The 26,138-nt window shown below is 42.4% G+C and overlaps 1 protein-coding gene across 1 annotated transcript in view; it reads left to right on the forward strand.

Annotated features, from left to right (window-relative positions):
- Nucleotides 1-535: 535 nt before the first annotated feature.
- The window catches only part of iglon5 (IgLON family member 5), a gene marked incomplete at both ends in the record, with an annotated part of 110,524 nt that continues 84,921 nt past the window's right edge, over nt 536-26,138 (forward strand). The window contains one exon of the mRNA XM_080472179.1: nt 536-596. Within this exon, the coding sequence (XP_080328305.1) occupies nt 536-596 (61 nt within the window). The remainder of the gene's footprint in view (nt 597-26,138) is intronic.

The raw sequence follows: 26,138 nt of genomic DNA on the forward strand, positions 1-26,138 counted from the left end.
TAGGCTCATTCTGGCCAGGACGCGCAGACCACATCCTGCATTCTGACCCCCGCCCCCCCCCCCCCCCAAAAAAAAATCCTACAACAATAAACAAAACTAGATAAAAAAAAAAAAAAACCATCAACGTGATATCCGTGGACAGATACAATTTTTACCTTTTCTTCACATGCATTTTCTACAATATCTTCTCTCTTCTTTAAAATACTGAGAGACAAACTAAGTGTATTTGGAATACTCATTCTGGTGTGCTATTATTTTTTTCCTGCACCGGAGAAGATAAACAGTCCTGCCTGCGGGAGTCATCTGAAGGAAAAGTCGACACTGATGTGTTTGTCCACTCACATGTAGAAGTGCTGGACCATTGCTGCTGACATTCAACCACTGGCTCGTTGTTGTTGTTTTTTAATTCCTTTTTTTTTTTTTTTCTTTTTTTTTTTTTTTTTAAACTCACCGATTCCTCGCAACGGCATCATAAGGGAGGAATACTGAGACATTTGGCTGCGAAAACAAGCAGACAATCAATCACAACTCCAAGATGGGCTGCCCTCTCTTGTGGAACGCGTTTGCTGGTTTGATCCTGGTTTTGCTGTCAAAAGGTAAGTTTTTACAAGCTACTTTAGTGATGTGCTTGCGGTTCTGCGCTGCTGCGCCTTTACGCGTGTATCTTTCATTTTTCTGAAAAAACGACTGTGGAGGTGAATACTAATGATGGAGGAGTAGGGGGGGAGTGGGTGGAGGGATTGTACCTGCTTGTGAATCAAGCGTGTCTGTACACGCACCAGCATCGTGTTTGTTGTTGGAGGAAAAAAAAAAAAAACAACCCAAAAAACGCCGTGTTTGTACGCGCGCACCGCGTGCACGTGTGCGCAGCGCGTCAGGTTCATCTCCCGAGCCAGCCTCGTGGTTCAATGTAAGACATCGAGTGATGGTGGAACAAAAAAAAAAGAATAGACTCCCGACCCCGGTCTTCTGTGAACATTCCTTTACGTGACATGAATGGCCCGGTATCCCCACGCTCACGACGCATCATCATCATCATCATCATCATCATCATCGTCAGTGCGGGTGGGGAGCTGAGGGGGTGGGAAGGGGGGGCTGTGGAGTTAAGAGTACGAGTAGAGGCAATGCAGAGAGACTCGTTTTGTTCTCTGTTTTGAGAACCAAGGCCGAGAAAGAGAGAGGAAATTGTGAAGGATGGACAGTTTGAAAAGCCTGTGGGGGTCTGGCGCGCATTGGCTCAGCAGTCAAGCCTTGATTCCGGCTTTTATTAAAGCCCACTTCATTCATCTGAAAAACTACAACAACAACAACCACAAAAAACAAACAAATTAGTTGGGATTGTTAAAGTTACTTGTAAGACAGATAATTCAGGTGGTTTTTAAAACCTCTTCATTAGGAAAAAAAAATCTGTTTTTCACAGGAATGCGGACTAGGGAGTAATTAAAATGCTCTCAAATTTCTTTATTAATCCATCCTCAGATATTTTAGCATGTTATTGGATGTCCCACCTTATATTTGCTGTGCACAACATTTTGATGATCTAATTTCCCCTGCCCAACTCTTCTGAACACATACACACACCTGGCTCAATTAGTCCTGCCTTCCTCCTGTGGGAAATCAGTATATAAATAAATTACTCTGGCCCTTAATAACAATAATTGATGTGTCAGTGCAATAAGATGTGAGGTTAACAACCTGCAGATGCATACCAGTTAGAGCCTCCTGCTCCTGAGCTGCCTGTGGGCAGGGGGAGCCCAGCCCGTCATGGTTGGCTTGCCACAGCAAGCCCCCTTCTCCACACCGGGCAGAGAGCAGACGGACATCACTGCAGGACGCACACAGCACGCAAACACAATGGACTCGGCGCTGCACAAACCAGCCCCCTTCCACCATACTGAGTTTTATTTCAGGTAGCAGCCCTCTGAATTTGTGAGCTGTGGGTTTCGAAAATGTGAAAGTGTGACCGATCATGTAAGCCACACTTGAGGAATGATTGGATATTGATGCGAGTTGTGCACATTGCAGCACATGTGAATCAGGTTTGAGTGCGTGTGGGGGATCCCGCCTGCTGCTTCGAGTTGCTGTGGGTCCGTGCCATGTCTGTTTTTAAAGGTGGAGAACATGCATTATGAAGAAGGAACATGACAGTTGAAAGGGCGCCATTTGCTGTTTGATAGATCATGCACCAGTGGAACTATCCTTTGTATCTGTGGCCTCGGGAGAGCCAGGCAAGTGTGGCATGTGGTTGCTCAAATGCTTTTCCACCACTTTTTAGCAGATTGCTTTGTATTAAAGTCTGTTTGGTATTCAAGACTCAATCTTCTGTTTGACCATTCCGCTTTCACATAGTTTATTCATTTAGATAGACTCCACCGTTTGATCATCTCTTATTTAGCTATTGACATTGTTGCAATTATTAGAGAGTCGCATTTGTCTACATATATTCAAAACCATAGTCAAATGTGATTCAGGCCTGCTCAGTGGCAGGCCAAGCAGGCTGAAAACAGCCCTTTTCTCTGCTGCAAAACACCATTAGGCTATTCAAAGGTTTCCTGTCAGCCTGGCGTGTGAAAGCACAGGCCACTCCATGGGTGTGATGGCCAGTGCCTGGCATGCCATCATACCTTTCTCTCTTTCGTTCATCTGTCTTTTCACATAAAATGTATGAGCACCATACGTATCTCTAGAGAGGTAGATGGCCAAGTGCCTGCTTGTACATACAGTTAAACATCCACACACTCTGGATGTATGAACAGTCTGTAATCCTTCAAAACTATTTTTTTTCAGTGAGCCCAGTCCAACATAAAGGCAGGGACTGATACACACACACACACACACACACACACACACACACACACACACACACACACACACACACACACACACACACACACACACACACACACACACACACACACAGGCACACGCACACACACACACACACACACACACACACACACACACACACACACACACACACACACACACACACAGGCACACGCACGCACGCACGCACGCACGCACGCACGCACACGCACACACACACACACACACACACACACACACACACACACACACACACACACACACACACACACACACACACACACACACACACACACACACACACACACACACACTTCTGTTCAAAGGATTTCAGTTAAAACATTGACCAGTGAATTTTAATGATTAGTGTAACATCATTGCTGAATATATGAAAAGTAAAGGTGGCAAGAAAAAGTGTTTTTTGCTTGTTATGGTCACTCGGTCACGTAAAAAAAAACCCATCAATATTTAGACAGTTAAGGAAAGTTTCTGCTTTACAGTAATCCTTGGCTCCATTGCATGAATTTACACAGAGCACATGGTGTAAGCTATACGTCCTGTATATGTCGCAGATGGTGAACCAGTCCGACAGACGGCTTCCTGATGTGATGAAGGTTCTGGTAAAGAGGAAACATGCAGGGTGAGAACACAGGTGAAAACAAGTGGGGTCACTTTCTAGCCCGCCATCCCTCTTCTTCCAGCAACATATGGGGGCCAAGTGGGGTCAATGCACATTGCACATGTTACCATGTCGACACCTCAGTGTACACACACACACAAACACACACACACACACACACACACACACACACACACACACACACACACACACACACACACACGCTCGACTGGATCACCACTCTTGGCTTGGACATGAAGAGACGGGGGATGCCAGCATCAACAGATGCCTTGCGCTCCTATTCTGGAGGGGCCTCAGCTTTTCTCCCTCCCTTTGAAATGCACAGTTTCTGTGTGCTGTTGTTCTCCATGTTTGGCTTAGAAATGCTCTGCCATTTTTGGCAGGTTTTATTTATCTGCAAGTGTTGGAGTGAGAGGACCTGGATTGGACTGAAGAGCCTCGGGGAGAAGGGTTTGGAGGTGTAACCGGCATGGAGTGGGCCTGTGGTCTGAACGTGTTCCCCTAAGGTTTCATTTTTGCTTTTTCTCTCCAGTTGTGCGGCAGCCTGTGGTGCGGTGCATCCAGTATGTTACACCAAATGTATTCCTTGCACACAGTGGAGCAGCTCACAACTTAGTGTGTTGTCGATTGGCGAGCAGTGCTGAGGATATGGAAATTAGATTAGTTTAATGTTGTAATTGAACTTAATCTTAAGTAGTGCTTGTGGAATAATACATCTACAATGTATATTTTTTTGTTGTTGTGACTAACGGGTGAAGGGTGGGGACACACTTCACTTTTCCACTGATTTAGATATTAATATTGTGTTACTGGGTGTAATAAGCACACAGAAGAACTGCCGATCTTATTATGTTAAAACACAGGGACAATTTCTCTAAAAACTCTTCACTCCCCACTAACAAACTTTGCAGAATCACACCAATTATCTAACTTAATTTGCTGTGCTCATTACTTTACAGGTGAAATTACAATTGCACCATGACAGTCCTGTAAATGGCGTGCACTAAATCATATTAGCAACCAGTATTTGTATTCAGTTTCAAGATCTATTCATCTCAGGGACTGCAAAATACATCCAACTGACGTCAGTCTTGTTGGTAATGGAGAATTCGCAGTGATCTTGTGCTTACCCCTCTTGACAGTTGGAATCTGGCCTTGGCTTAGGGACCATGCTTAGTTTGCATGTTCTCCCTGTGCATGCGTGGATCTTACTCTGGGAACTATCATTTTCTAAGGATACGGCGGGCTAGTAGATGAATGAAACATACAAACACTAACAGAAGGGTCGGTAACACAGACAAAAGTGTAATGCTGAATGAAAAACAGTAATTGCAGTGAAAAAATTTGACAGAACACTATACAGAAACTGTAATAACGGCAATGTATAATCATTCCATTCAATAAAATATGTTTATATATTTCACACACCTTTTCATTATTGAAAAAAAATGTTTTTTTTACATGTAAAACATTTTCAGTGCTATACATTTTTAAACAAATCTGACCGTCATTTTAAGAAATTACAGTTTGGAGCAATGCATAAAGGCAAAGCAAAATACTTCCTTGCAGAGGACGGTCATATTTTGAACATTAAAAAAAAAAAAAAAAAAAAAAATATATATATATATATATATATATATATATATATATATATATATATAATCTAAGTGGTTGCAAAATGATGACTTTCTGACCACATCATTGAACAACAAATCTCCTTTGATATCCTGGAGGGACTGTACAAAAACAGAATAGAATTAGTATGGCTCTCTCCCTCTGCACGCGTTTCATTGCATTTCTAATTATTGGCTCGACGCAGATGAATGACATTTGTGCTGGTGACCCGGCGGCCTGTCAAGCTGAAGCTGAACTGTGCATCTTATAGTGTTAGTGCCTCTCTGACCAAAGCATTGACTGCAAGGTCACAGGTTCAAGTCCTTTGAGGAGAGTACACCAAAGTGCTGCTGTGGATGACAACGCTGTGCGGCACCATCCCGCTGCCCTTGAGATTTCGCCTGTCAGTTTTGATAAACACTTCACTGGGCCTCACATATTGGTTCGGGAGGTTGGCAATTACACATAGTATCACTGTCATAAATTATGATTACAGCAAGGCTTGTTTGCAATTATAATTACAGTTATAATGTATGGAGTGCAGTGTAATGGAAAGTAACTGGGATCGTTTTCAGCTTGGGACAGCCAGTTATACCATGTTTAATTACTCTAATCATTTGCTTTGTTACAACCTTTCCTCATCCTCCCCATGTCCCAGTCTAGGTGTGGATATGAGCACGAGCTGTGAGTCCACGGTATAAAAAATGCAAATAAAAAGAGTATGTTTTATTCAACGCAAGAGAAGGATCAGACAGGAGGGTGCAGAGTGGCTGCAGAAGAAGAAACAAGTGGGGGCTCACACAGTCACACAGAGAAATAAACATGCTACGCACAGTGTGGAATACTTCCTATACTTTGGTCCCCAGGAAGATGAATATCAGCAATTTCCCCACTAAAGGTGTTAGCAGTTAATCGATAGGAAGCCGACGGGAAGAGGCCATCTTTATGTATACATCTCTGTGGATATTAATAACTCGCATTGATCTCTATTCAATAGTATTCATTCCAAAACAACCTAATAAGACTTACAATAGTGCAAATTTTTCCACTTGGCTCTTTGAGACTTTAGTCCAACTTGTAAACTGGACCAAATCTACAGGGAAGAGGAAAGTGGAGAGAAAAATATGTTTTCTTGTTTGGTTATGTGCAGATGTTTCCCATTTAGGAGGCATGGATACTGTTGGAGGGGCATACAGAAGGAGAGAGAGGAAGATAGAGAGAGAGAGAGAGCTGTGTGATTTGCCTTCTATCTCTCTTCCTTCTAGTCTTTTTTGTGCCAGGGAGTGAGCATCATTGGAAACACAATTCAGATTAGTGCAGTTGGCTTGTCCTAGGGGAACCGGGAGGGACGAGGGTCCCGCTTCTCTCCCTGTCCTCATTACCAAAAGACAAGGAGCTCGCCGGCAAATCAATGGAAAAGGCTTAGGCACTAATGCAGGCCATGTCTGGTGATGGGACTTAGCTCTCTCTCTCTCTCTCTCTCTCTCTCTCTCTCTCTCTCGCTCTCTCTCTCTCTCTCTCTCTCTCTCTCTCTCTCTCTCTCTCTCTCTCTCTCTCTCTCTCTCTCTCGCTCTCTCTCGCTCTCTCTCTCTCTCTCTGTTTGATCACTGTGCTTTTTGTGTTTATGTGGAAGTTTAATCACTTGTACTCCAACAGTCCAAAACATTAGTTACTACTGAATTACTTGGTGTTGGAGGAACCTCAAAACTCTAAGTTAGCGGCGGTGATGGACACGTGATACCATGGAAGCCCTTTAATTATGCAGCGATAACGTCAGATTCATCTGCGAATCCATTTAGGCCACTACTAATGCCGTTAATGTTGTGATTAGAATTGCTCAGGGCATTGTTGCCATGACTACTCTCACTTCAATAGCCAGTAGTTGTGTACAACTTCCAGAACACTGACTAAAAAGAGCAGCAACTTGGTATTTCCTGTCAACAACTCCCTGCAGCAGATTCTGGCGTCACAATATGTCGAAACAATCCTGCCCGTCTCACGGCTCAATCCGTGCCGCAGCTGGCCCCATTGTAGTGGATGCCGCTGCTGCTCTTGCACACACCTTCATCCTGCCCTCGCGTCTCTTGTTTTGTTTACACAGGTAAAACTACTGGGTGCAACAAATGCTAAATAATGGTTTTATGTTGTGGATTTTCAGCCCCTCGTGCCGCCGCTGACATCTCGCAATGCTGGAGGTGTTTGCGGGTCTGTGTGAAGGGAAAGGGAGCGCAAGAAGGGAAGAGAGGGAAATAAATAAAACTGAGGAAAACAGATCAATAAATATTTCAGCAGCTGCTCCCTTCACAGGCCTCTCCTGAAGCCATAAGAGGTGGAGGGAGACACAGAGAGAGGGGGAGATGGATAAAGTGCACGGAAGAGAGGGAGTGAGAGAGAAATAGCGAAAGAGAGAGGGAGAGGAAGAACAGGGGTAATTGTGTTCCAGACTCTCATTCAGAGTGAGTGAAAGAGATGGAGGGTGAAACAGCGACAGAGAATGGAGATAATTGTGTACCAGACTTTAATAGACAGAGAAAGAAGGAATGAGTGAGAGGTGGAGAAGCGTCACAGGGCGTGCTAACGAGGACCACATACCAACATGGTCTTCTATGGGAACAAAAAAAAAAAAAAAAGCCATATGAGTACCTGGACTCTCAGACTTTGGCACGCCATAATAGTGACTCTGAGAATCTCTCGCGTCCTGACTTTCACATAATTCTAATTCCTGTCAGGAGTTAGCGACAGACTGTGTGGGTGTGTAGTTTGTGCAGCGAGCAGCTCTAAATGATAATGAGCTGGTCAACAGCTGAGACGGCTAACGTGTTGCTGCGAGTCAGGCGTGGCCGCCATCAGTGTCTGCAATCATCTGCTGACGTGTTCTCGCATCGCCATGAAATTAACACGCACAGAACGCAGCACGGTGTATATGTTTAATGCAAAGAGCGGGGACGGCGAAGGGAGAGAGAGAGAGAGAGAGAGAGAGAGACAGAGAGCGCTTATGAGGATGGACAGGCCAGAGAGATGGAGGAGTTATGAAAAAATGATTGAAAGAGGGCTGCTGGGAAAGAGCATAGGAAGGGAGACAGATGGCGTGAGGGAGGAAGGGGAGGGGGGATCCAAAGACCCGCAACAGGCAGTGATCGAGATGGATTGATTTTGCAGGCAGATGATTAGGTGGAATAAAAAAACGTGGCAGGTTTATCCTGCCAATGAAAGCTGTGTTTGGGTGCTGTTGCTGTGAGTGGGAGTAGTAAAATTGTTTCAGGGTCAGTAGTTGTGTGATATTGCAGCAGTAAGGAGCTGGTGCTAATGTGATATCCCACTAGTTAGGGAGTCATTCCAGCGAGGTGGCACCCCTGTAATAAGATGCTCATGCAGTGCACCCACATCAAAATGAGTGGTTTGGAACTTGTTCAGCATGCACAGGCTACATGGAATATATTCAAATAAACTTAATAAATTGTAGACATATGCAGAAATAACATGCTTTTTTTGCAAAAACTACATGATTTTGAAAAAAAACCTTCCATGTTGATGGGCAGCATTAGAGGATGTCTGGTGCATGCATTCAGAGTTATATCTTGTGATTTAGAGACGTGCCCAAATGTTCCAGCCGTATAATTCCCGCATGTGGCTCTGACTCTTGCTGTGAAGGAGCTGGTGGGATTTCAGCATTAAAGCGTCTATGTCAGCGCGACATACCGACAGTGGAAACTCACAGGCAAAGTTTCACTCACAATATACATGTTTGCGACAGCTCCACCAATAGAGGAGCAGGAAAGACACACCACGCTGTCTTGAATCTTTGCATCCTCTCTCCATTGCCTCTGGGTATTGGGGTGTTAAAAATTGCTACATATAATCCTGAGCAGAATATCACAGGATCTCAGTCGTGATTTTTGTGGTCGTTTCGTATTAATTGGGATGTTAGGTGCGATTTCATCAAACATTTGTGCTGCTATAGGCCATTAATTGGGTTTGGGAGGAGAGGCAGCGGCATTATTGTGTTATAATATTTCACTAATTAGATGTTGAGTTGGATAACACTAAAAGCCTCTGCTGCTTTTCCCGGTTAAGTAATGAAGTAAGTGAAATTCCCTCTCTGTTTGTACTGAAATGGGAGAGAATTTGAGCACAGCATTCATCTTGATATAATTAAGACATTTCAAGGATACGCTGTATTTTTAAGTCGTGCTTCAATTACTGTTTGTTGTTGTAGTTTATGGAAGGACATGGATAAATATTGCCATGTTGGTTTTCTTTTTGTATTGTATCATTCCGGAGATGCAAGTGTGACTCCCTAATTCCCCCTCACAGAATCATTTCTTTACACATTTTCAAGGCTTTGGTGCACTTACTTTAAAAACACACGCTTACATTTGGCTTCTTTTGTTAAAGCAATTCAAAGTATAACGGGGATTTGGCCAAATTGTGCTCATTAAAATGCATAATATCATTCAGGGGATGCAAATCAAATTTCAAATTAAAATTTTTTCCTCATTATGCCGTCCTTGCTCAGCTGCTGTAGTCACAGCAGTTTTTGCAACAGAAGAGCACATGTAAATTATAGCCAGAAGTTGTTGTCATCTGTGTTCAGGGTTAATGCTCTGTTTGAGGCACTGATCAAATATAGTGCTGGAAGCGCCAAATAGGCTTAGGACATAAAGGCAAATATTTTAGCACCCCCCCCTTAGTAATGACTTTGGAGAATCATTTTGTCACTGCAGCAAAACATCTCACTCTCTTTCTATCAAGAGGGCACCGGCTGTATCGATGTGACCTTTATCTGGCCAGCAGACCTCCAATTCCATTAAGATATAATGAAGGTGTCAGAAAAGGGCAATTAGCTGCTTAATGTTGGGCAACAGTACTCTAATACAACATATTTTTGCTGACAAGTCAATATCTTTATAGCTGACGAAAACCACGGGACTTTAGCACACGTTGAGATGTTATTGAAGTTGTTGACATTATAAAAATGACTTGGCTGATTTAGGTTTCACTGCATCTTCATAAACAAACCTATATTTGCCGCAGCAGACAGGTTAAGAACTCAGTGATTGAGATCCCCTTAAATGACACAATGGAATGAAAAATATGGCCACAGATTGAGATATTTAAATTGGATCATTGAAGATAAACAACCTTATTCAAGTCCCGTTATTAAGTTCCACGTCAGTGTATTTATCGTAAATATCTGCTTTATCAAACCTTCACTTACCTTTGTTTGTTATTTGGGGTCTGACATGTGTAATCAGAATTGATCTGTGTGCTACAGGGAGGCAGCTAAATCAGACATGACAAATGTGGTGCAGACACTGCAGGTGTTTTCTCAATCAGGCCGACGTGATTGATCCTCCCTTGAATCCATCATGATCAAACCTTATTGATGCTGGGCTTCTATTAAGACTTTTTTTGACAGTAGGAAAAAAAATGGCAGACAGCAGTTGATTGACTACAGTGGGAAAAGTTTCGGCAATAAAAAAAAATAAAATAAAAAGTATTCCCCTTCAGCCTCACAGAACATTTATAAATCTAAAAAAAATGTTGGAAGGATTTCTGCTGGTGCTATTGATTTTTCTTCAAAATGATATATATATATATTTTTTTTAATTTATCAGTGGTGAATGGTAAAGAGAGGTGATGGCAGGGGGGGGCATTTGCCCTCAGGTTTGATTATTTCTGACACTTTGAGTAATAACGTTGCATGGGAAATGTACTGCACCCGATTGAAGCATGTTTTCTCACAAAAATGTTGATGTGAAAAGCTGAATATGATGCAATTGAACGAATGCGATTGATATCACAGCACAGAATGAGGAATTCTTTAGTCAGTGGTTGTCATTTAATGCCTCATTTCTGCTCCCTGCATCTCACTGAGGTTTTTATTCTCCGGCATATACATGTCTGCTGTCAGCATTTTGACAGCGCAGTGTGATGCTGTGCAGTGATTTCATTCTTAATACTGGGACTTCTAAATGAGCAAAGATTCCCTTTTATTCAAGTGTGCGGCACAGGCTGAGAGCAGAGATGGCTCAACACAAGATGTCAAGCCATATAGGCTGAATGGCTTTGAAAAACTGTGTCTTTGAAACTGCAACATTCAGTTCAGAAGACAACAATTACACAGTCAAACATAGAAGTAGATAGAATTGTATTGCCATGGCTCCACGTTTATTATAATGTAAAAGCAAGGCAGTTTGTGCTTGGTTTATGCTTTAGTGCCCAGCCCTGGGGACCCCTCAGTCCCTCTGACTGTGCCCACTCACCCATTGCTGCTTCCGTCTCTCATCTCGCACTTAAAGAGGCGCGTGCACGACCTGCGGCCATCTGTTTGCTTTTTCTGGGGCAACTCGACGCCTCCGGGGAAATGGACATATGTGATAAAGAGTGCCATCAAAGTTGTCAACCTGCTGTGTTTTCCCTGATTACCTGGGGAATACCAAAACTTCACAGCGCCTCATAAAAGCTGTGCACCCCCCCCCCCCCCCCCCCCCTCGCTGTGGCACCCCCCTGTAACATACTCCCACTGCAGCAACTTTAATGGGAGTGTCCATAGATAATGACAATTCCTACCATGATGCAGATGGCAGCTAAAGTTGCTGAATGTACAGTCTTCTAATAGTTTGCATTATTGCCTCACAGCAAGGCAGTGATTTCATTCTGCGACTGTGGCCTTTCCTCCAGTTTGCATGTTCTATCTGGATACGCAAACATGTGTTTGAGGTTAATCGGTGACTCTAATTTGCCCGTAGATGAGAATGTGAGATGTGTACGATTGTCTGTCTCTCTGAGTTGGCTCTGTGATGGAACCTGTGATTGGGAATCCGAGCTGGTTCAAGTGTTGTCAGGTGAAAGTAATGAAAGCCCCTTTAAGTCAGTATTCTGACAGTAAACTTACCGAGCAGCTTCCAGGATTACTTTAATTTTCAGGACGGCCGCCGCAGTGTGACACATTGGCAATCAGGGTGTTTTAGGGTTTATTTTGCAGCACCTTGCAGTTCTTGAACCATTTCAATCGCTTGTACACCTCAGTGACAGTGTCTAGATAGTAAGCAGCCCATAGAGTAAGTTTAAAAGAGAGCTCATCACTCCATACGTCTAAATGTATGTTAACTTTTTTGCAATCTATTCAAATTGTGTTTCACTTAAAGAAGGAACATCTTATGTCATACATACAACTGATGCACAGCAAAAAGTGTTTTCTGCATTTAAGGCATCCCCAAAGAGGGATATGAAAACACAAACAAACTGGAAGACAGTGCATGTGTGTCGAACAAGTGGGGGGAAGGGAGCCAGAGTACTCTGAGAAAACCCATGATTACGCGAGGAGAACATCCAAACTCCACATAGAAAGCAGGAGCCAAGCCTGGACGTGAACTGACTCTTCTTGCTTTAAGGCCAAATTGCTAATAATATTCTCCATGTGGTATTTTACTATTTTGAGAATATATTTTTTCAACAAAATAGGTGTTAGTGCTGTCAAAAATGCTAATGTTTTGGCTCATGCTGTCATACCCCGAGGGTATGGAGGTAGATTTGTTATATTGCTTCTGTGTTGATATCAGCAAAACTCCGAAAACATAGTGATTTTCAATTGACTGTCAATTCAAATCATTCTATTTAATACAAAATGTCTAGAATATTTTTAGAAGACATTGGAGAAAGGATGTTGAATATGGAGCTGCCAGTCAATAGGAGCAGAGGAAAACACCAGAGATGCAGTGATGGAGGAGCAGGTTGGTGTAATAGTAGACGGGGCAGGGGACAGGGTGAGATGGAGGCAGATGATTCGCTGTGATGACCCCTGAAGGGAGCAGCAGAGAGATGATGGAGTTTCCAATTTGGGGCATGGGTTTACTGACAGTCTGAGATCATCTGGTTAGATTTTTGGTATTCAGCAATCAAAATACAAGGTCACAGTCAGTGACCCCAATAGTGGCAAGTGCAATGGGCACTTATTAACAAATATTATATTACACAAATGTCTCCATGACATGATTTATGGGTCAGTAATGATAACTGGCTTTGACAGAGACATGCAATCACAAGGCAATAACTTCATAATTTCCTTTCTGTAAACAATTGTATGCATGCAGCATGCTGGCACTGGACTCCACAGTGTAAAACCATTTATTTTAGGTTGTCAAAGAATGGAAAAGTCTGTGAATCCTGTTTGCAGTGAAATCATCAGGAAACAGAAACTGTAGTGTCTGCTGCATACAAGTGAAAGCTGAGGAGAATACTGCATTACAGGAGGTAAATAGCTGGAAAGGATGAGGGCACTCCTGAAGTACACTGTGAGAGGAGAGTGGAGGCGGGCAGAGTTGGTAGTGGAGGAGCGCACCATATGGAGAGCTCTGTCTGGCTGTGGTTGGTTGTTTTATTGATTAGCTCTGCCAGGTTGGTTGCTACATTCATTTCATGCCTGTGTTACCCCCACCTGCATCTTCAGGTGTAGTCGCTGGCTTCAAGTAGCTCCATAATATTAGAACGCAAGCTGCAGAAAAAATGTTATTAGTGCAAAGCCAATGTGGTATTCACGATAATTACAAGTGATTAATAATGTGTTTCATTTTTCTCTATTAGCTTTAAGCTTTTGATCTCGTGCACACGCTGGCCTTTTGATCTCAGATATTCCCTTTTCTGATATTCTGGGTCGTATCGTTGCATACTGATAAGCTTTGATACAACCAGAAAATCCTGATTTGAGCAGCAGAGTCGCAACATAACTAAGTGTGACGAATCAACTCGGCTTTCCTGACTAATATTTACCTATATTATGTTCCCTGCCATGTTTATTGCTGGTTTATTTTCATTTCTGCAGTGTTTCTTTCCGTTGCTCATCATAATGTCAATCACTTATGTCATGACTGAATGAGAAAGAATTTACATGAGGGGGGGGGGGGGGATGGAGACTAAATATATTGAATGTGACAGCCCTCCATTTCCAAAATAAGACCCAGAGGAAATATATTTGTGTTGGATTTGAGGTGCATACAAATCAGGATCGCACATCTGTTGTGTCACAAATTGGGTTAGTGTAATCTGGCCAGAAAGGTGAACTGTTGGCAAATTACTAGTGACAGACGGGTTCGGAGCTCCAGTTGGGCTGGAGGGACCCTGAACCGGAGTGATGTGAACCCTTACTCACTCCAAAAAACTTGGGAAAAATCGGATAATTGTAATCATCAGAACTAATGTGTTAAAACCCCAGTCTACATGTTTCATTCCATTTCCAGGCTTCTTTTCGAGTATGTACACGTGATGGCATAATACTCAAACCTAATATTTTAATAACATATTGTATTGTCTTGTTGAACACGATGATGCCCTAGCATTAGCCTGGTTCGGGTTTTCCATTCACTTTATGAAATTTGTCTCTTCCAGAAGTTGTTTTTTGTCTTCTGTTGCGTGTTATGTTTTTGGTCTTTTGTCTTCTCCTCATGTTGTGACCACATAATTTCTATTTCCTGTTTTTACTTTTGCACACACACAGATGTAAAAGAATGAAATAAATCAGCTAATTTGAGTATTGCGAATAATGATCGGAATTTTGTCCATTCCACCGACATGGAAAACATTAAGTAGAAATGAAATGTCATCTTTCAAAAGTTACGTTTTTTAAAAATTTCCTCATTCATACTTAATACAGCCTTGACTTTTCTCACCGTGTGGAAGAGCCTTCTGGTTCACGACTACATAAAAGTGAAATAAAGATTTTCAACTTTTGGCCAATTGGTACAGATAATTTTGGAAAGATAGAGAGGCTCTCAATGCCATGCTGGTCTATTTTATGAAAAACAAACCTTGACCAAAAAGAAACTAAGCCTCCAGTATCTATAAAATATATTACATTAATGTTTGACACACACATTAATTCAAGACCCAAACCTTGTTTGCCTTTGCGTCTTTCCATTAGTCAGCTAATCGGTAATAAATGTGTTTGAGAACAGAATCCCCTGCTGGTTTCCTTCTCTGCATGCAGCAGGGTAACCTACCTGTCCAAAAGTTTGTCTGAGATCATGGTCGTGACGCTCAACCCAACACTCATCTCATAGTTCATGATTACCCATTGGGAAACAAGTTCCCCATGTCTTTTTTTCCTCTTATTCCTTCCCCCATATCAAACAGACAGCTGCTGCTAAAAGATTCATGCGTGTGGACTTTCGGGTCATTAAAGAATGATCCACAGCAAAGCTGTTTTTTCACCCTCATAATGAAATCCAATATTCATGAAATGGATTTTCCTCTCTGCTCGCCCACTCTCTCTTGCCACGGATGTGTGTTTGCTGGTGTATTTAGTCCTGTGTTTGCACAGCCTTGTTAGGCTAGCATGGGTTAATGGTATCCTAAAGGCGCATTTTCAGGCCACTCAGTTAATTACACAGGTTTGACGGATGACCCTGCCACGCACTACCTGTGTAATGCAACGTGGAAATAAGCACATATCTGGACTTTTCCAAGATTGGGGTCAGAGCGAAGACCAGTTAATCAAAGCTTTGTTTACGCAAGTATGGACCGCTTCCAGTCTGAAACCTGAGGACAACGGAATCACATTAGTATACATAGATGCAAAACCTATCGCACGCTAATCTTGACATCTCAACATCTCATTGCTGATAAATAATTGTTTTGACCCGTCGAGTTGTTTCTAATATGATAACGGTTTAGTCATCATCTTGTGCAGTTATCAGTCATTATAGGGGTGCTGTGAGGTGTGAATGTGATGGCAGATGGGGCCATTTTTGTGTGGCGATTGCATGCTCTTCCTGTGTCTACTTGGGTTTTCTCTAGGTGCATTGGCTTGATACCATAATCTGAAGTTTTGAAGTTAATTGGTGAGTGTAAATAAGGTTTTGTATGTTTCTGTGTGTGATTGTCTGTCATTTTGTCCGTGTGTTGAAGCCTGCACTATCTGATCTTCTCAGCGTCCTTTCGCCTGGCGTTAACGTCTGTATAAGGTAGGACATTGGAGATAAAGCACATATGGATAGATGGGGTGTTAAATTGATAACAAAACTGCAGTGGAAAAAAACTTTTGTAAAAGCGAGTCGGTAGTGGTTCTCATTTCATCTTCACATGGTTTATATCTTGCTGAGGTCAGTGAATTGTGTTGGTGTTCGTGTCCTTTTTTGGGAAAATTGAGCAGCAAGAACATACAGGCAGAGCAAATACGGCGTGCCGAAGCAAAGACTTGAATCTGATGTGCAGATGCCTCATCTGTGAACCGATGCCCTACCTGATTTCAACTTAATACTCATGGTCCCATCAAACTGTGACATTTTATTGATTTTTTATTGCACTGTGAGCTGCACTGCATTAACTTTATTCTCATGTAAAGATTCAATTTCAGTCTTCATATTGTCTTTTGAAAAGTATTTTTACCCAAAGTTAAACATTTATGTGTACATAAACAATCATGTGCATCAGCCCTGCCTCACGTCTTCCAGTGTAGATCCAGTTGGTGCGTTGAATTTCTTTTCCTGCATTCACCAGGATCAAATAATCATATAACATGACTCGGATGTGGACCGACACAATTCCACCACACCTGATACTCTCAATCCGGAGAGCAGAATGTATTAACTCCTCTGTAATGTCAAGGGACCCCGGGTAAAGCTCCTTTGTGTAATCGTGGAGGAAGTAAAGCTGAGAAGAGTTGAAATTTTCACCGGACCGCTAGATGGCAGTGTCTTTATAATCTGTTCTGGTATTTAGGTTAAACATAAGCACCTGCAACTAATTAAGAGAAAGAACCTTTTCCGATATTCTAACTCTTCCTACTCATCTTCTTCCGCACCTGAGCGGGGTCCTGTGGACGCAGGTTGACTCAGCCTCGGGCTACGGGGTGGACGGCTCATCAGTATGGGTGACAAGAGTTTGGGTGGGACCTTCACTGGCCGAGGGGAAAGGGGGTGGAAAAGCTTAAAAGCTTAAAGTAATAATTCGACTCTGTAGGTATAAAATGGCCATGTAGGCCTAATTTAATTTTTGGAGTTAGCAGTCATGCTAGATTTAAAATAAAAGCGAGTGAGTGACACCATTGTTGATACCCCAGGGCAGTATTGGTGGCTGAATATTTATTAAGTCTTATGGGGGATTGTGTTTTTATATGTGAGGAAGAAATAGGAATTACATGATGTGAAACTGCTGCCTGAGACACTGAATTAGGGCAGAATATGTTCCATCTGAACTCTCGGTGATTAAAATTGTGCCAACAAAATATCACTATCATCCCTAGCATCAGTAGCAATTTTAATCAAGCCATCTTTTTTTTTTTTGTCATATCATCAAGGCATTATACTACGTTTGATCCTCACCACCTTCATTATGATAACCACCAACACTGTTATCATCAAGACAGATAATCAGCCGAATCTTTCTCTCCCATCTTCTCACTGTTATCTCCATCTTTATCGCTGCTGCTAATTCCCAGCATCACACTCGGCTCTCTGTGGCACAATTGTGTTTTGTTGTCACAGCAAGTCAGTGCTTTTTCTCCCCCCTCACTACAATTACATACTCCACTGAAGCAAAAGAGGTAATCCTTTCTTTTACTCTGATTATGTTTCATTGCGCTCATTCTTCAACCAATTGTCATCAAGACTATCCTCCCACTCCCGGTATCTATGTGTTCTCTGCTGCAATTTGAACTTGTAGACCTATTCGTTCAATGCAGGAAGGCATTTTTGATTATGAAAGTCAGTGTGTGACCACATGAAACTCCAGATATAAATTCACCCATAACAACCAAGGATCATGGTCAAATACAAACATAATGCAGGTGTGGTGCCAGTCCTCATACAACTTGTCATGGTTCTCTTTGGGCTTGTTTACACTTGTTAGGATCAGTCCAATCAAAACAAACTCTGGTGTCATTGCTCTGTTTTTGTGATTCACTTGCAGCGCTGCTTTTCAAAACCTTGGTGTTCACTGAACTGGCAGAGCAAGGCCATTTTAAAAGCAGGTCTCGGTCTGCTTGCAAAACAAACTCTGGTGCAGCTCGATTGAAGTTTGATTGAAGTATGAATGCAGTGCACACCAAAGAGCTCTAAATGGACCAAACACAGAACGTGATGGGATTCAGAAGCACCGTATGCTTGCTGCAGATCTTAATTGAGGAATTCCTGCTGGTGTTTTGACTTCTTTAATAACTTCTATAACCTGGTGGGAATTTCTAAGCTGATAAATATACCACCACAATATTCCCACATGTATTTTATTACATTTGGTCCAGCACACAGCACTGCTGTGGAAGTTATGAAATTATGTTGTAGAATACACCATGACATTCAATAATAGAATTTGTTTTGCTTACATCTTTTTTTTTATTTAAATATACGCAATTGTGAAGAAACTTAAAATGGTTTAATTCTTGTTGTTGAATATATGGAATGATATATTTAGATTTCCCTTTCCTTGCATGAAGGAAATTAAAATTGTGAGTACATGATTTAGACTTTGGGCCAGAATAAGAGAGCTGTACCACAACTTTGAACATTCTCTAACAAAGTACAAGTATCTGCATATTTTATAGTATCACCAGCAGCAGTCTCATAGGAATAAAAACAAAAAGTTTGACAAAATATTTTAAAATTGTACAACTCATGTTCTGTTTCACACGAGTTTACAATTTCATCTCATTTGCATCAAACTCTGCAGCACATATTAAGACAAAACAAATAAGAATTTCCCTCAGGGACAAATAAAGTATTTTTCATTCTGATTCAGATTTTATTCCTGAAATTCGTAAAAAAAAAAACAACAACACACGAAACCTAGCTGTTAAATCCTTGAAATTTTCAAACCATAGTGAAAGTGAACTAATTTGTTTCAATCAGACATTTGCTACCATTCCGGTTAATCCTCCCACCATGCGATGGAAACATTTGAACATGCATATCATTAAATCCTGTCGAGAATTTACCCCTCATTGCAACCTTTTTGAAAATGGGGTTGTACCTGTCTTGATTGCAATCCATGTTTTCAGTCTGCATAAGAGTACTATTGAAATAACACATCATCAGTAGGATAAAACAAACCTGTCTCACGGCGAAATCAAGGTCACGATTCTTATTACTGGGTGAACAATCCAACGCTTGGTGAATTCTGCTGCAATTATTTGATAAAGTCTCGGGAAATACTACACTATGGAAAAACCTCAATGCATGACAATCACCTATGTGTGCATGGCATTATGTGTGGAAAAAAAAGATATAAAAATTTTTTTGGACAAGAAACTTACATTTGGGGTTAGTCTTCACACTTGAGTTTCAGGGTCTGACGGTATGTGCCCTACATTTATGACATGCAATTATAAATATGCATTACATCATGATTTACATGCCGCCACGGTGCCTAACTACACGTCTCTTGAAAACTAACACATCCACATGCACACAAATATGATTTGAAAGTATTATGGCCACTGATTGAGAATTTATTAACTGTGTCAGCATGGATTTACACAAACAGGAAAGCATTGCTTCGAGTGTATGGCTGCCAATTTTCATCCACAAACAGCGCCCACGTCAAACTAGACAAAACTAAAAAACAGACTATGATGTTGAGACTGTTCACTGTCATCATTTACGAGCATGAACAGCATGTTTAGCAGCTGCAGCAGCTGCAGCAGCAGTAAGTGCTCTTCTGTGTGTGTATCAGTGTGTTTAGGGACAGGGCAAGCGTAGGTCACACATGTTTTGCAAGTGCTCAGAGTGTAGTGTAGAATGACTACATGCCCTGTCTCTTGATATTCTTGAAAGGAAACAATGTGGCATTTAAAACTAATGTTTTTTTTTTTTTTATTAGAACAAACAGTGAAAGCAAATTAATCTAGGGCAAATGTAATGAATAAACTCATAAAATAAGCTATAATGCTTATTTTAAGAGTAACAGACTTGGTTGCTCGGCTAATTATAAGACTCGTGTCACTTTTCACAGTAAAGAACACTCACGGGCAAGTTGTACATTGGATTGTACACAGGGCCCTGCTATTTTTTAACAATAACATCTTATAATGTGAAAATCAGGAAGTCCAGTATTCAGCCAAGCATGACGATTTAACACAAGATACAGCGTGTGTGGCATGTGCCTTCATAGTCAGTCAGACGAGTTGGCAGCTCTGTTTCACTTAGACATGAAAACCTATTAGATGTGTATTGTCTGGTCTGCCAGTGCAGGAGCTTTAATGTCTATAAAGGTGGGTGGATTTTCTCCCTGCCTGCAATAGAAACAATTTAGTAGTAAGGGGATACATATAAAAGAGGGAAGGTTTACACCTGGCATCCCCCCACCCACCAACAGCATGGCAAATTGCACCCTGGATAAGAGTGGGGTCCATTCTGTCATTTTGTTTTTTACTCTTGAAGTTCCCCTGTTACTGCTTCCTTTTTGTTTGTTTATGCCTCTCTTAAAACCTATTTCTTATTTCTCCTCTGAAGCCTCTTTCTGTGCCTTTGGGTGTTCCTCTCTCAGCCCATCTGCTCCCCATTTCTTTCATTCAATTTGCCCCCCCCCCCCCCCCCCCTCCCTCATTCTTATGTGGGGGACCTCTGTTGCTCCTCTGCTCTTACTGTGTCATAAACTGTGAGATTGCTGTGTAACAGCGGGCGTACAGCACAGCATGGAGCTGTTTGGGGTGCAGATGGCTGGTGACTGAGGTGCAAGCTCTTGAAAAGCTACGGCAGAGTGTGTTTGTGTGCCGTGAGCCGCTATGCACATGTGTACATGCGGATGTGTTAACCAGGTGTTTCCTGAGTGTGAATGAACTGAATCCTTGAAGAAAGACTGATAACAAGTGGGCCTAACATTGGAGTGATCGAGGGTGTGCGTCTGTATGTGTACGATTTATTGACGGCTGCATTTGCATGTGCATCTGGTTGCAAGAGAAGGTTTGGTCATGTCTGTGATGCCTGAGGCTTTGAGCGCATAAAGGAGGCTGGGAGAGAAGGTCATCACAGGGTAAACGCTCCTCCTATGAAGCATGAGTCACCACGGGAAGTGGAAGGGTCCAGTGCAGTGTGCACCCCTCTGTCCCCTCAGGGGACCTGCACCCGCAGGGACGTATTCCTTGTTATCTTTCGCTGCTGCCGTTCACACCTCCATCCCCATCTCTGCAAGGGAGAATAAAGTTATCAGCCCCGACTACTTGCACACACACACACACACTGAGGCAGGAAGGGGAGCTTTCGCTCCATTAACAAGTGTTTTCTAATTGGCTCTGAGCACTGACAGACAGCCATGCGAACAAGAACAAGAGCTTTCTATAAATACAGTCTAACAGGCTCGTTTCACCAAAGTGAAATGCAGGGAGAGGGACACTCACATGCACATTAAATCATACACAGACACACACACACACACACACTCACACCTGTCTTCATACATGCACGCTGTGAGCAGGAGTTAGACAAACAAGTGAATAAATCAGATGCTGAATAAATCAAGAGATCTGGATATGTTTTTTCCGTCTTTCTTTTTGCCTCTTCCGTTCCTGCCTCCTGCTTGATCTTTCAGCCTCGACAGAGAAAGAGAAATTGAATTAAAAACTGCTTTTGATATCTCTTCCTTGCTGCAGATAAATAAAATGATCAGACTCTGTCAACAGGATGACTTCCACCCCTGCTTCACCCTCCTCCTCCTCCTCCGAGCTGCCGTCATCCTTCCATCTCTTCACCCCCACCTTCTATCCCACTCCCCACCTCTGATTGGAATCTAGAAACCCATTTGCGGTCTTGCTCTCAGACCCAACTCGGGCCATGTCAGGTAGTCTGTGCACGTCCCCTTCAGTGCTTGTTCCCTCGTCTCCCTCCCTCTCTCTTCCCTTTTTTTCCCTCTCTTTTGCTCTCTCCTTTCGTCTTTATCCCCTCACCGTCTGCTGCAGGCTCTGTGGAGAATTTGCCCAAATTACCTGTCATACTGGCAGCTACGTGTAAATAAGCCAGGAAAGTGTGTCGCTTTTTCTCCGTCCTCCTCCCATCTTCTCTCCCCTTCCCTCCCCCAAGCTAGACGCTATCTCGTCTCACTTCAAACCTTCCTTCCCCTTCTTTTCAATCCATCACATCTTTCCCCCCTCCCCTTTTTTTTTTTAGTGTCCTCAACCTCAATCTCCCCTTGCTATGTATACCAACCTCCCTCTTTCTCCGTCTCTGCTCCCACAGCTCCCTGAAGGAACTATGGGGATGCTTGCAAAGTCTTCATGGTCCTTTCGAGTAGGGAAAATGAGTTTGTTGCTGACTCTGTGGGAGATATTGCATGCAGAAAAGCAGGCCATTGACTAACTGTCATTTAGCCTCTGGGCTTAGTGAATTAGAAAACGCAGCCTTTACTTCCCTGTCCTGTTCCAAGCATCTTCGTTGGGGGTTGGGTAACAGAGGTCTGAGATATTTGCATGTACTTATCAGCAAAGGAGCACAGATGTATGTCTGTTATGATGCACTTAGCTCCTAATTTGTCCAACAAATCACAACCTTAATAGATGAATATTCAAATACCACAGGTGCACATAATGAGTCAATGGTTGTTGTTGTTTTGATACTCAAGATAGACAAGGTGGGGGTGGAGGTGTGCGAGTGAGGTCAGCCAAACTCTCAGTTCAATTTCTGCTTTGCAGGGTGTAATCATCTCTCACCTGATGTTACCAGTGCAAAGACTGTGATTTGCAGCAAGGGGGGAGGAAGCAAAACCTGGAGGAGGATGGTGTAGCAAAGTTGATAGCGCGGTAAGCAGCAAGACATGTAGAGTGGGAGTTCTTCAACATTGTCGTGGTAAAGGAACAGACACAGCTTTAGTCAGTCATCATCACGGATTGTCAGTAATCAAGACCACCTCACTCACTCTAATGAGAAGATACCAGAAACGCATATATTCCTTTAAATTCAGAGTGTTTTGGGTTATTGTGGGGAGATTTTAAATGATCTTTCTGGAGCCAGTAATCTGAATTCAAGGGCAAATGCTTTTAAAACACAAGCTGCTTGATTGTATAAAACAGAACCATTAGGTTTGTTTAATATATTTTCAGTTTTGCCTAGGACAGCTATAAATCACCATAATTTGCTCACATAAATCAAAAAACATGCCCCTGTTCCTGAAATTCAGCCCCCCCCCTCTCTTTTTTTTTTTTTTTACCTCTTTTCCTGAAGTCCCAAAGCTCGCTTTCAATGTTAATTCAGACGGGGATTTCATGCTGTGCCTATCTTTGTGATCAGATAATTTTAAACATTTGTTCATCTTTTACTTCTTTTGTTAGGGCTGTGAATGTGTGTTTCCGGCGAAGGTTTGCAGAGATGATAGCACCTGTTAGCTAAAGGGGGCTCAATCATGAGCAGTCACGCATCACCTCATTGCGATCCCACCATGTGGGAAAGAGGGCAAGATATGCACACTGGGCTCAAGCTGAGTGGAGGCACAGTGTAATTCTCCTAATTGGAGATGGCCTGCAGCTCTGGTAAAACACATTTGGAGAAAGAGAAGAGGATAAAGCATGGGCAGGTAGAAGATCAGGACCTTCAAGCATTTTATGAATGTATGTATGTATGTTTCTCTGAGGGCATGCTACATTGAGCTTCAGCACAAACATTCAGAAGCAGAAGCGCGCACACATGCATACACTCTTTGACAAACTCATGCTAATCCATGTGCGGTAATGTAATATATGCATAGCAGTCCCCTGAGGCATGGCACCTCCATGAGGAACGAAAACTAAAAGAGAAATTCCTCCTTCGAGTGAATCTTATTAGCATTCCTGTTGAAACAATGCACCTCAGGCCTTATTTCACATGTGCAGGGTTTTCAGACGGGGAGGAGAGAGGCGATGGAGGTGGGTGAGCAAGTGTGGAGAAACATTCAAAGAAAACAACAGGCAGTGTTCCCCCTGCCGGACCATCTCTTTACCTGTGCAGCTTTATCCAAAAAAAACAAACAAACTTAAAAGACACCAGTGGATCTTAGAGGCAACATGGGGCAGCAAGGAATGTGAGTTCCAACCTGCTCCAACTCGATCACAAACTGATTTTATACAACTGAGTTTTGCGAGCAGTGTCTTCCGTTCCTTGTTTTTGGCCTATCCTCCATTCGCATTCGTCCTTTGCATCTGCCAGGGAGTCAGTTAGTAAATCTGGGCAAAGTAGCAACAAAGAGGATGTTAGAATCTGACAGCAAACTGAGAGCGACGTCTTTGATCAGGGCAGCTCTGTGACTCCCCACAGCCCTATTTACTCTGGTCTCTCTGACACACAGCTGCCCTGTTGTTTGCAAAGCATGGAGTGACTTCGGGACCCTCTTCCTCACCTTTTCTATGGCCTACTGTTAGTTTGACAAGCTGAAGCCAAGCTTGATTTCTCCCACGGCTGGCATGCCACAGAATAACTGTCGAACAAAAGCCCAAACAAACATTCCCAATTAAAAAGCATTCATAAAATGTGGAAGCCCGAGAGAGAAAAACATTCTTTCAGCATATTGTGCACCATTACGAGCGAAGAAGCAAACATGCTTTTCCTAATGAGCTCAGGATAAAATTCTCCACCATACCATGTTGGCTTTTCATGGCTTGATTTCACATCCATTTATCCGCCCCCTCACAGCAAATGGGCTTGAGAATTTATGCTTTTCTACAACAGTGGTGCTATCAAAGCGGAAAGCTGCCTTTGGATGGGAGAAGAGATAATAAAAGGGGTATACGACTGGATCAATACCAGAGCTCTGGTTTGTGTTCAGGCAGCAGCATAAAGGTGTAACCGAGATTGAAGCACTTGGGCCAGATGGCAAGTAGACATGGCCGTGTAAAGAAGTTTTGTAGGTTTAATTTTGTTTCTATTTCGTGAAAGAGTAATTTATGTGTACACAGCTTGGACATCCTTGGCGTTTTCTTTTGTAACAGCGCTGCATTATATTTACGCTCTGCTGGTGGTTGGTTCAATGTCTTCTTCTTTTTCTCTGTTTGATCTTTTTCTGTTGTTGTTTTCTTTTCACTCATGTACGTAGGACACAAACACCAAGGCGGAGCTGGATCTCATACAGCTTTGGGTCTCCAAAGCTGATTGAATTCTTAAGCTCATTTCCCTTTAGAAAGGGAGCGAGAGAAAAGAAATTATGCATCTTCCAAATGCTCCAAGACTATCTTTTGCCTTTTCATTCTCTTCACAATTTAACGATGTAACAAAATCCGGTGAGGTTCAGATTGATTGATATGACTTGCTTCTGCACTCTGCTGTTGCACTCAACTTCAATAGAACCCATTTTTATTCACAGAGACACTAAAAACAAAACTTTCATTGGATTTTTGCACTAAATGTAATTTGGACTTTTTATAAGTGAGGGAGCTAAGGGTTTTGAGTCATTGATTCCTGCATATTGCCTTGATGGGAAGGCTTTGCAGCTGCACAAATGAGCTCATAATGGTATCCCCATGATGCATTTTGATTGGATTACTCTAGTATCCAGGAAGATGTTGGCAGTGCATAGAGAAGAGAGTGAGTGGACATGCTTAGATTGAGTTTGATTCAGCAGCATGGATGACTGAGCTGCTTGTTACTCTCTAGTGTTTCCCCAACTGCTAAATTATCTGGAGAATCCAAGTAAATTAACCCTAATATCCGACTTAAAAGCTACTCTGAGTGTGTTTGTGCAGCACTGTCCAACAAATGCATCATCCACAGTAACTTATGGTTGAATTCTCTCAAGTATTCTAGCTGCAATCTGCTACGCCATTTAATGAAAGTCAATCTTATATGGGAAGTACATTGGTGAGCACTATTAGTCATGCTTCTGTTTTTTTTTTCTTCTAAATACAGTTGACACATTAGAGCAATTCTATTTGATGTGATTCCCCAGGCGGATTAGTGCTGCAGCTCAGTGGGAGAGCAAAGCTTGGCCACCATATAGCCTTCATTTGCTGCTAAGATGGGTCATGGATGTACCACAGAGAATGTCTGGGGTCCCGTCAACTCCCGTATATTTTACTTCGAACAAAACAGGATATGAAGAAGTAGAAAGGAGAGAGAGCAAAAGGAGAGAGTAGTGGGAAAAGAAAGATGGAGAATAATGGGAGTATTTGTTG

This window comes from Lipophrys pholis, assembly GCF_963383615.2.
Source record: "Lipophrys pholis genome assembly, chromosome: 9".
Taxonomy (NCBI): domain Eukaryota; kingdom Metazoa; phylum Chordata; class Actinopteri; order Blenniiformes; family Blenniidae; genus Lipophrys; species Lipophrys pholis.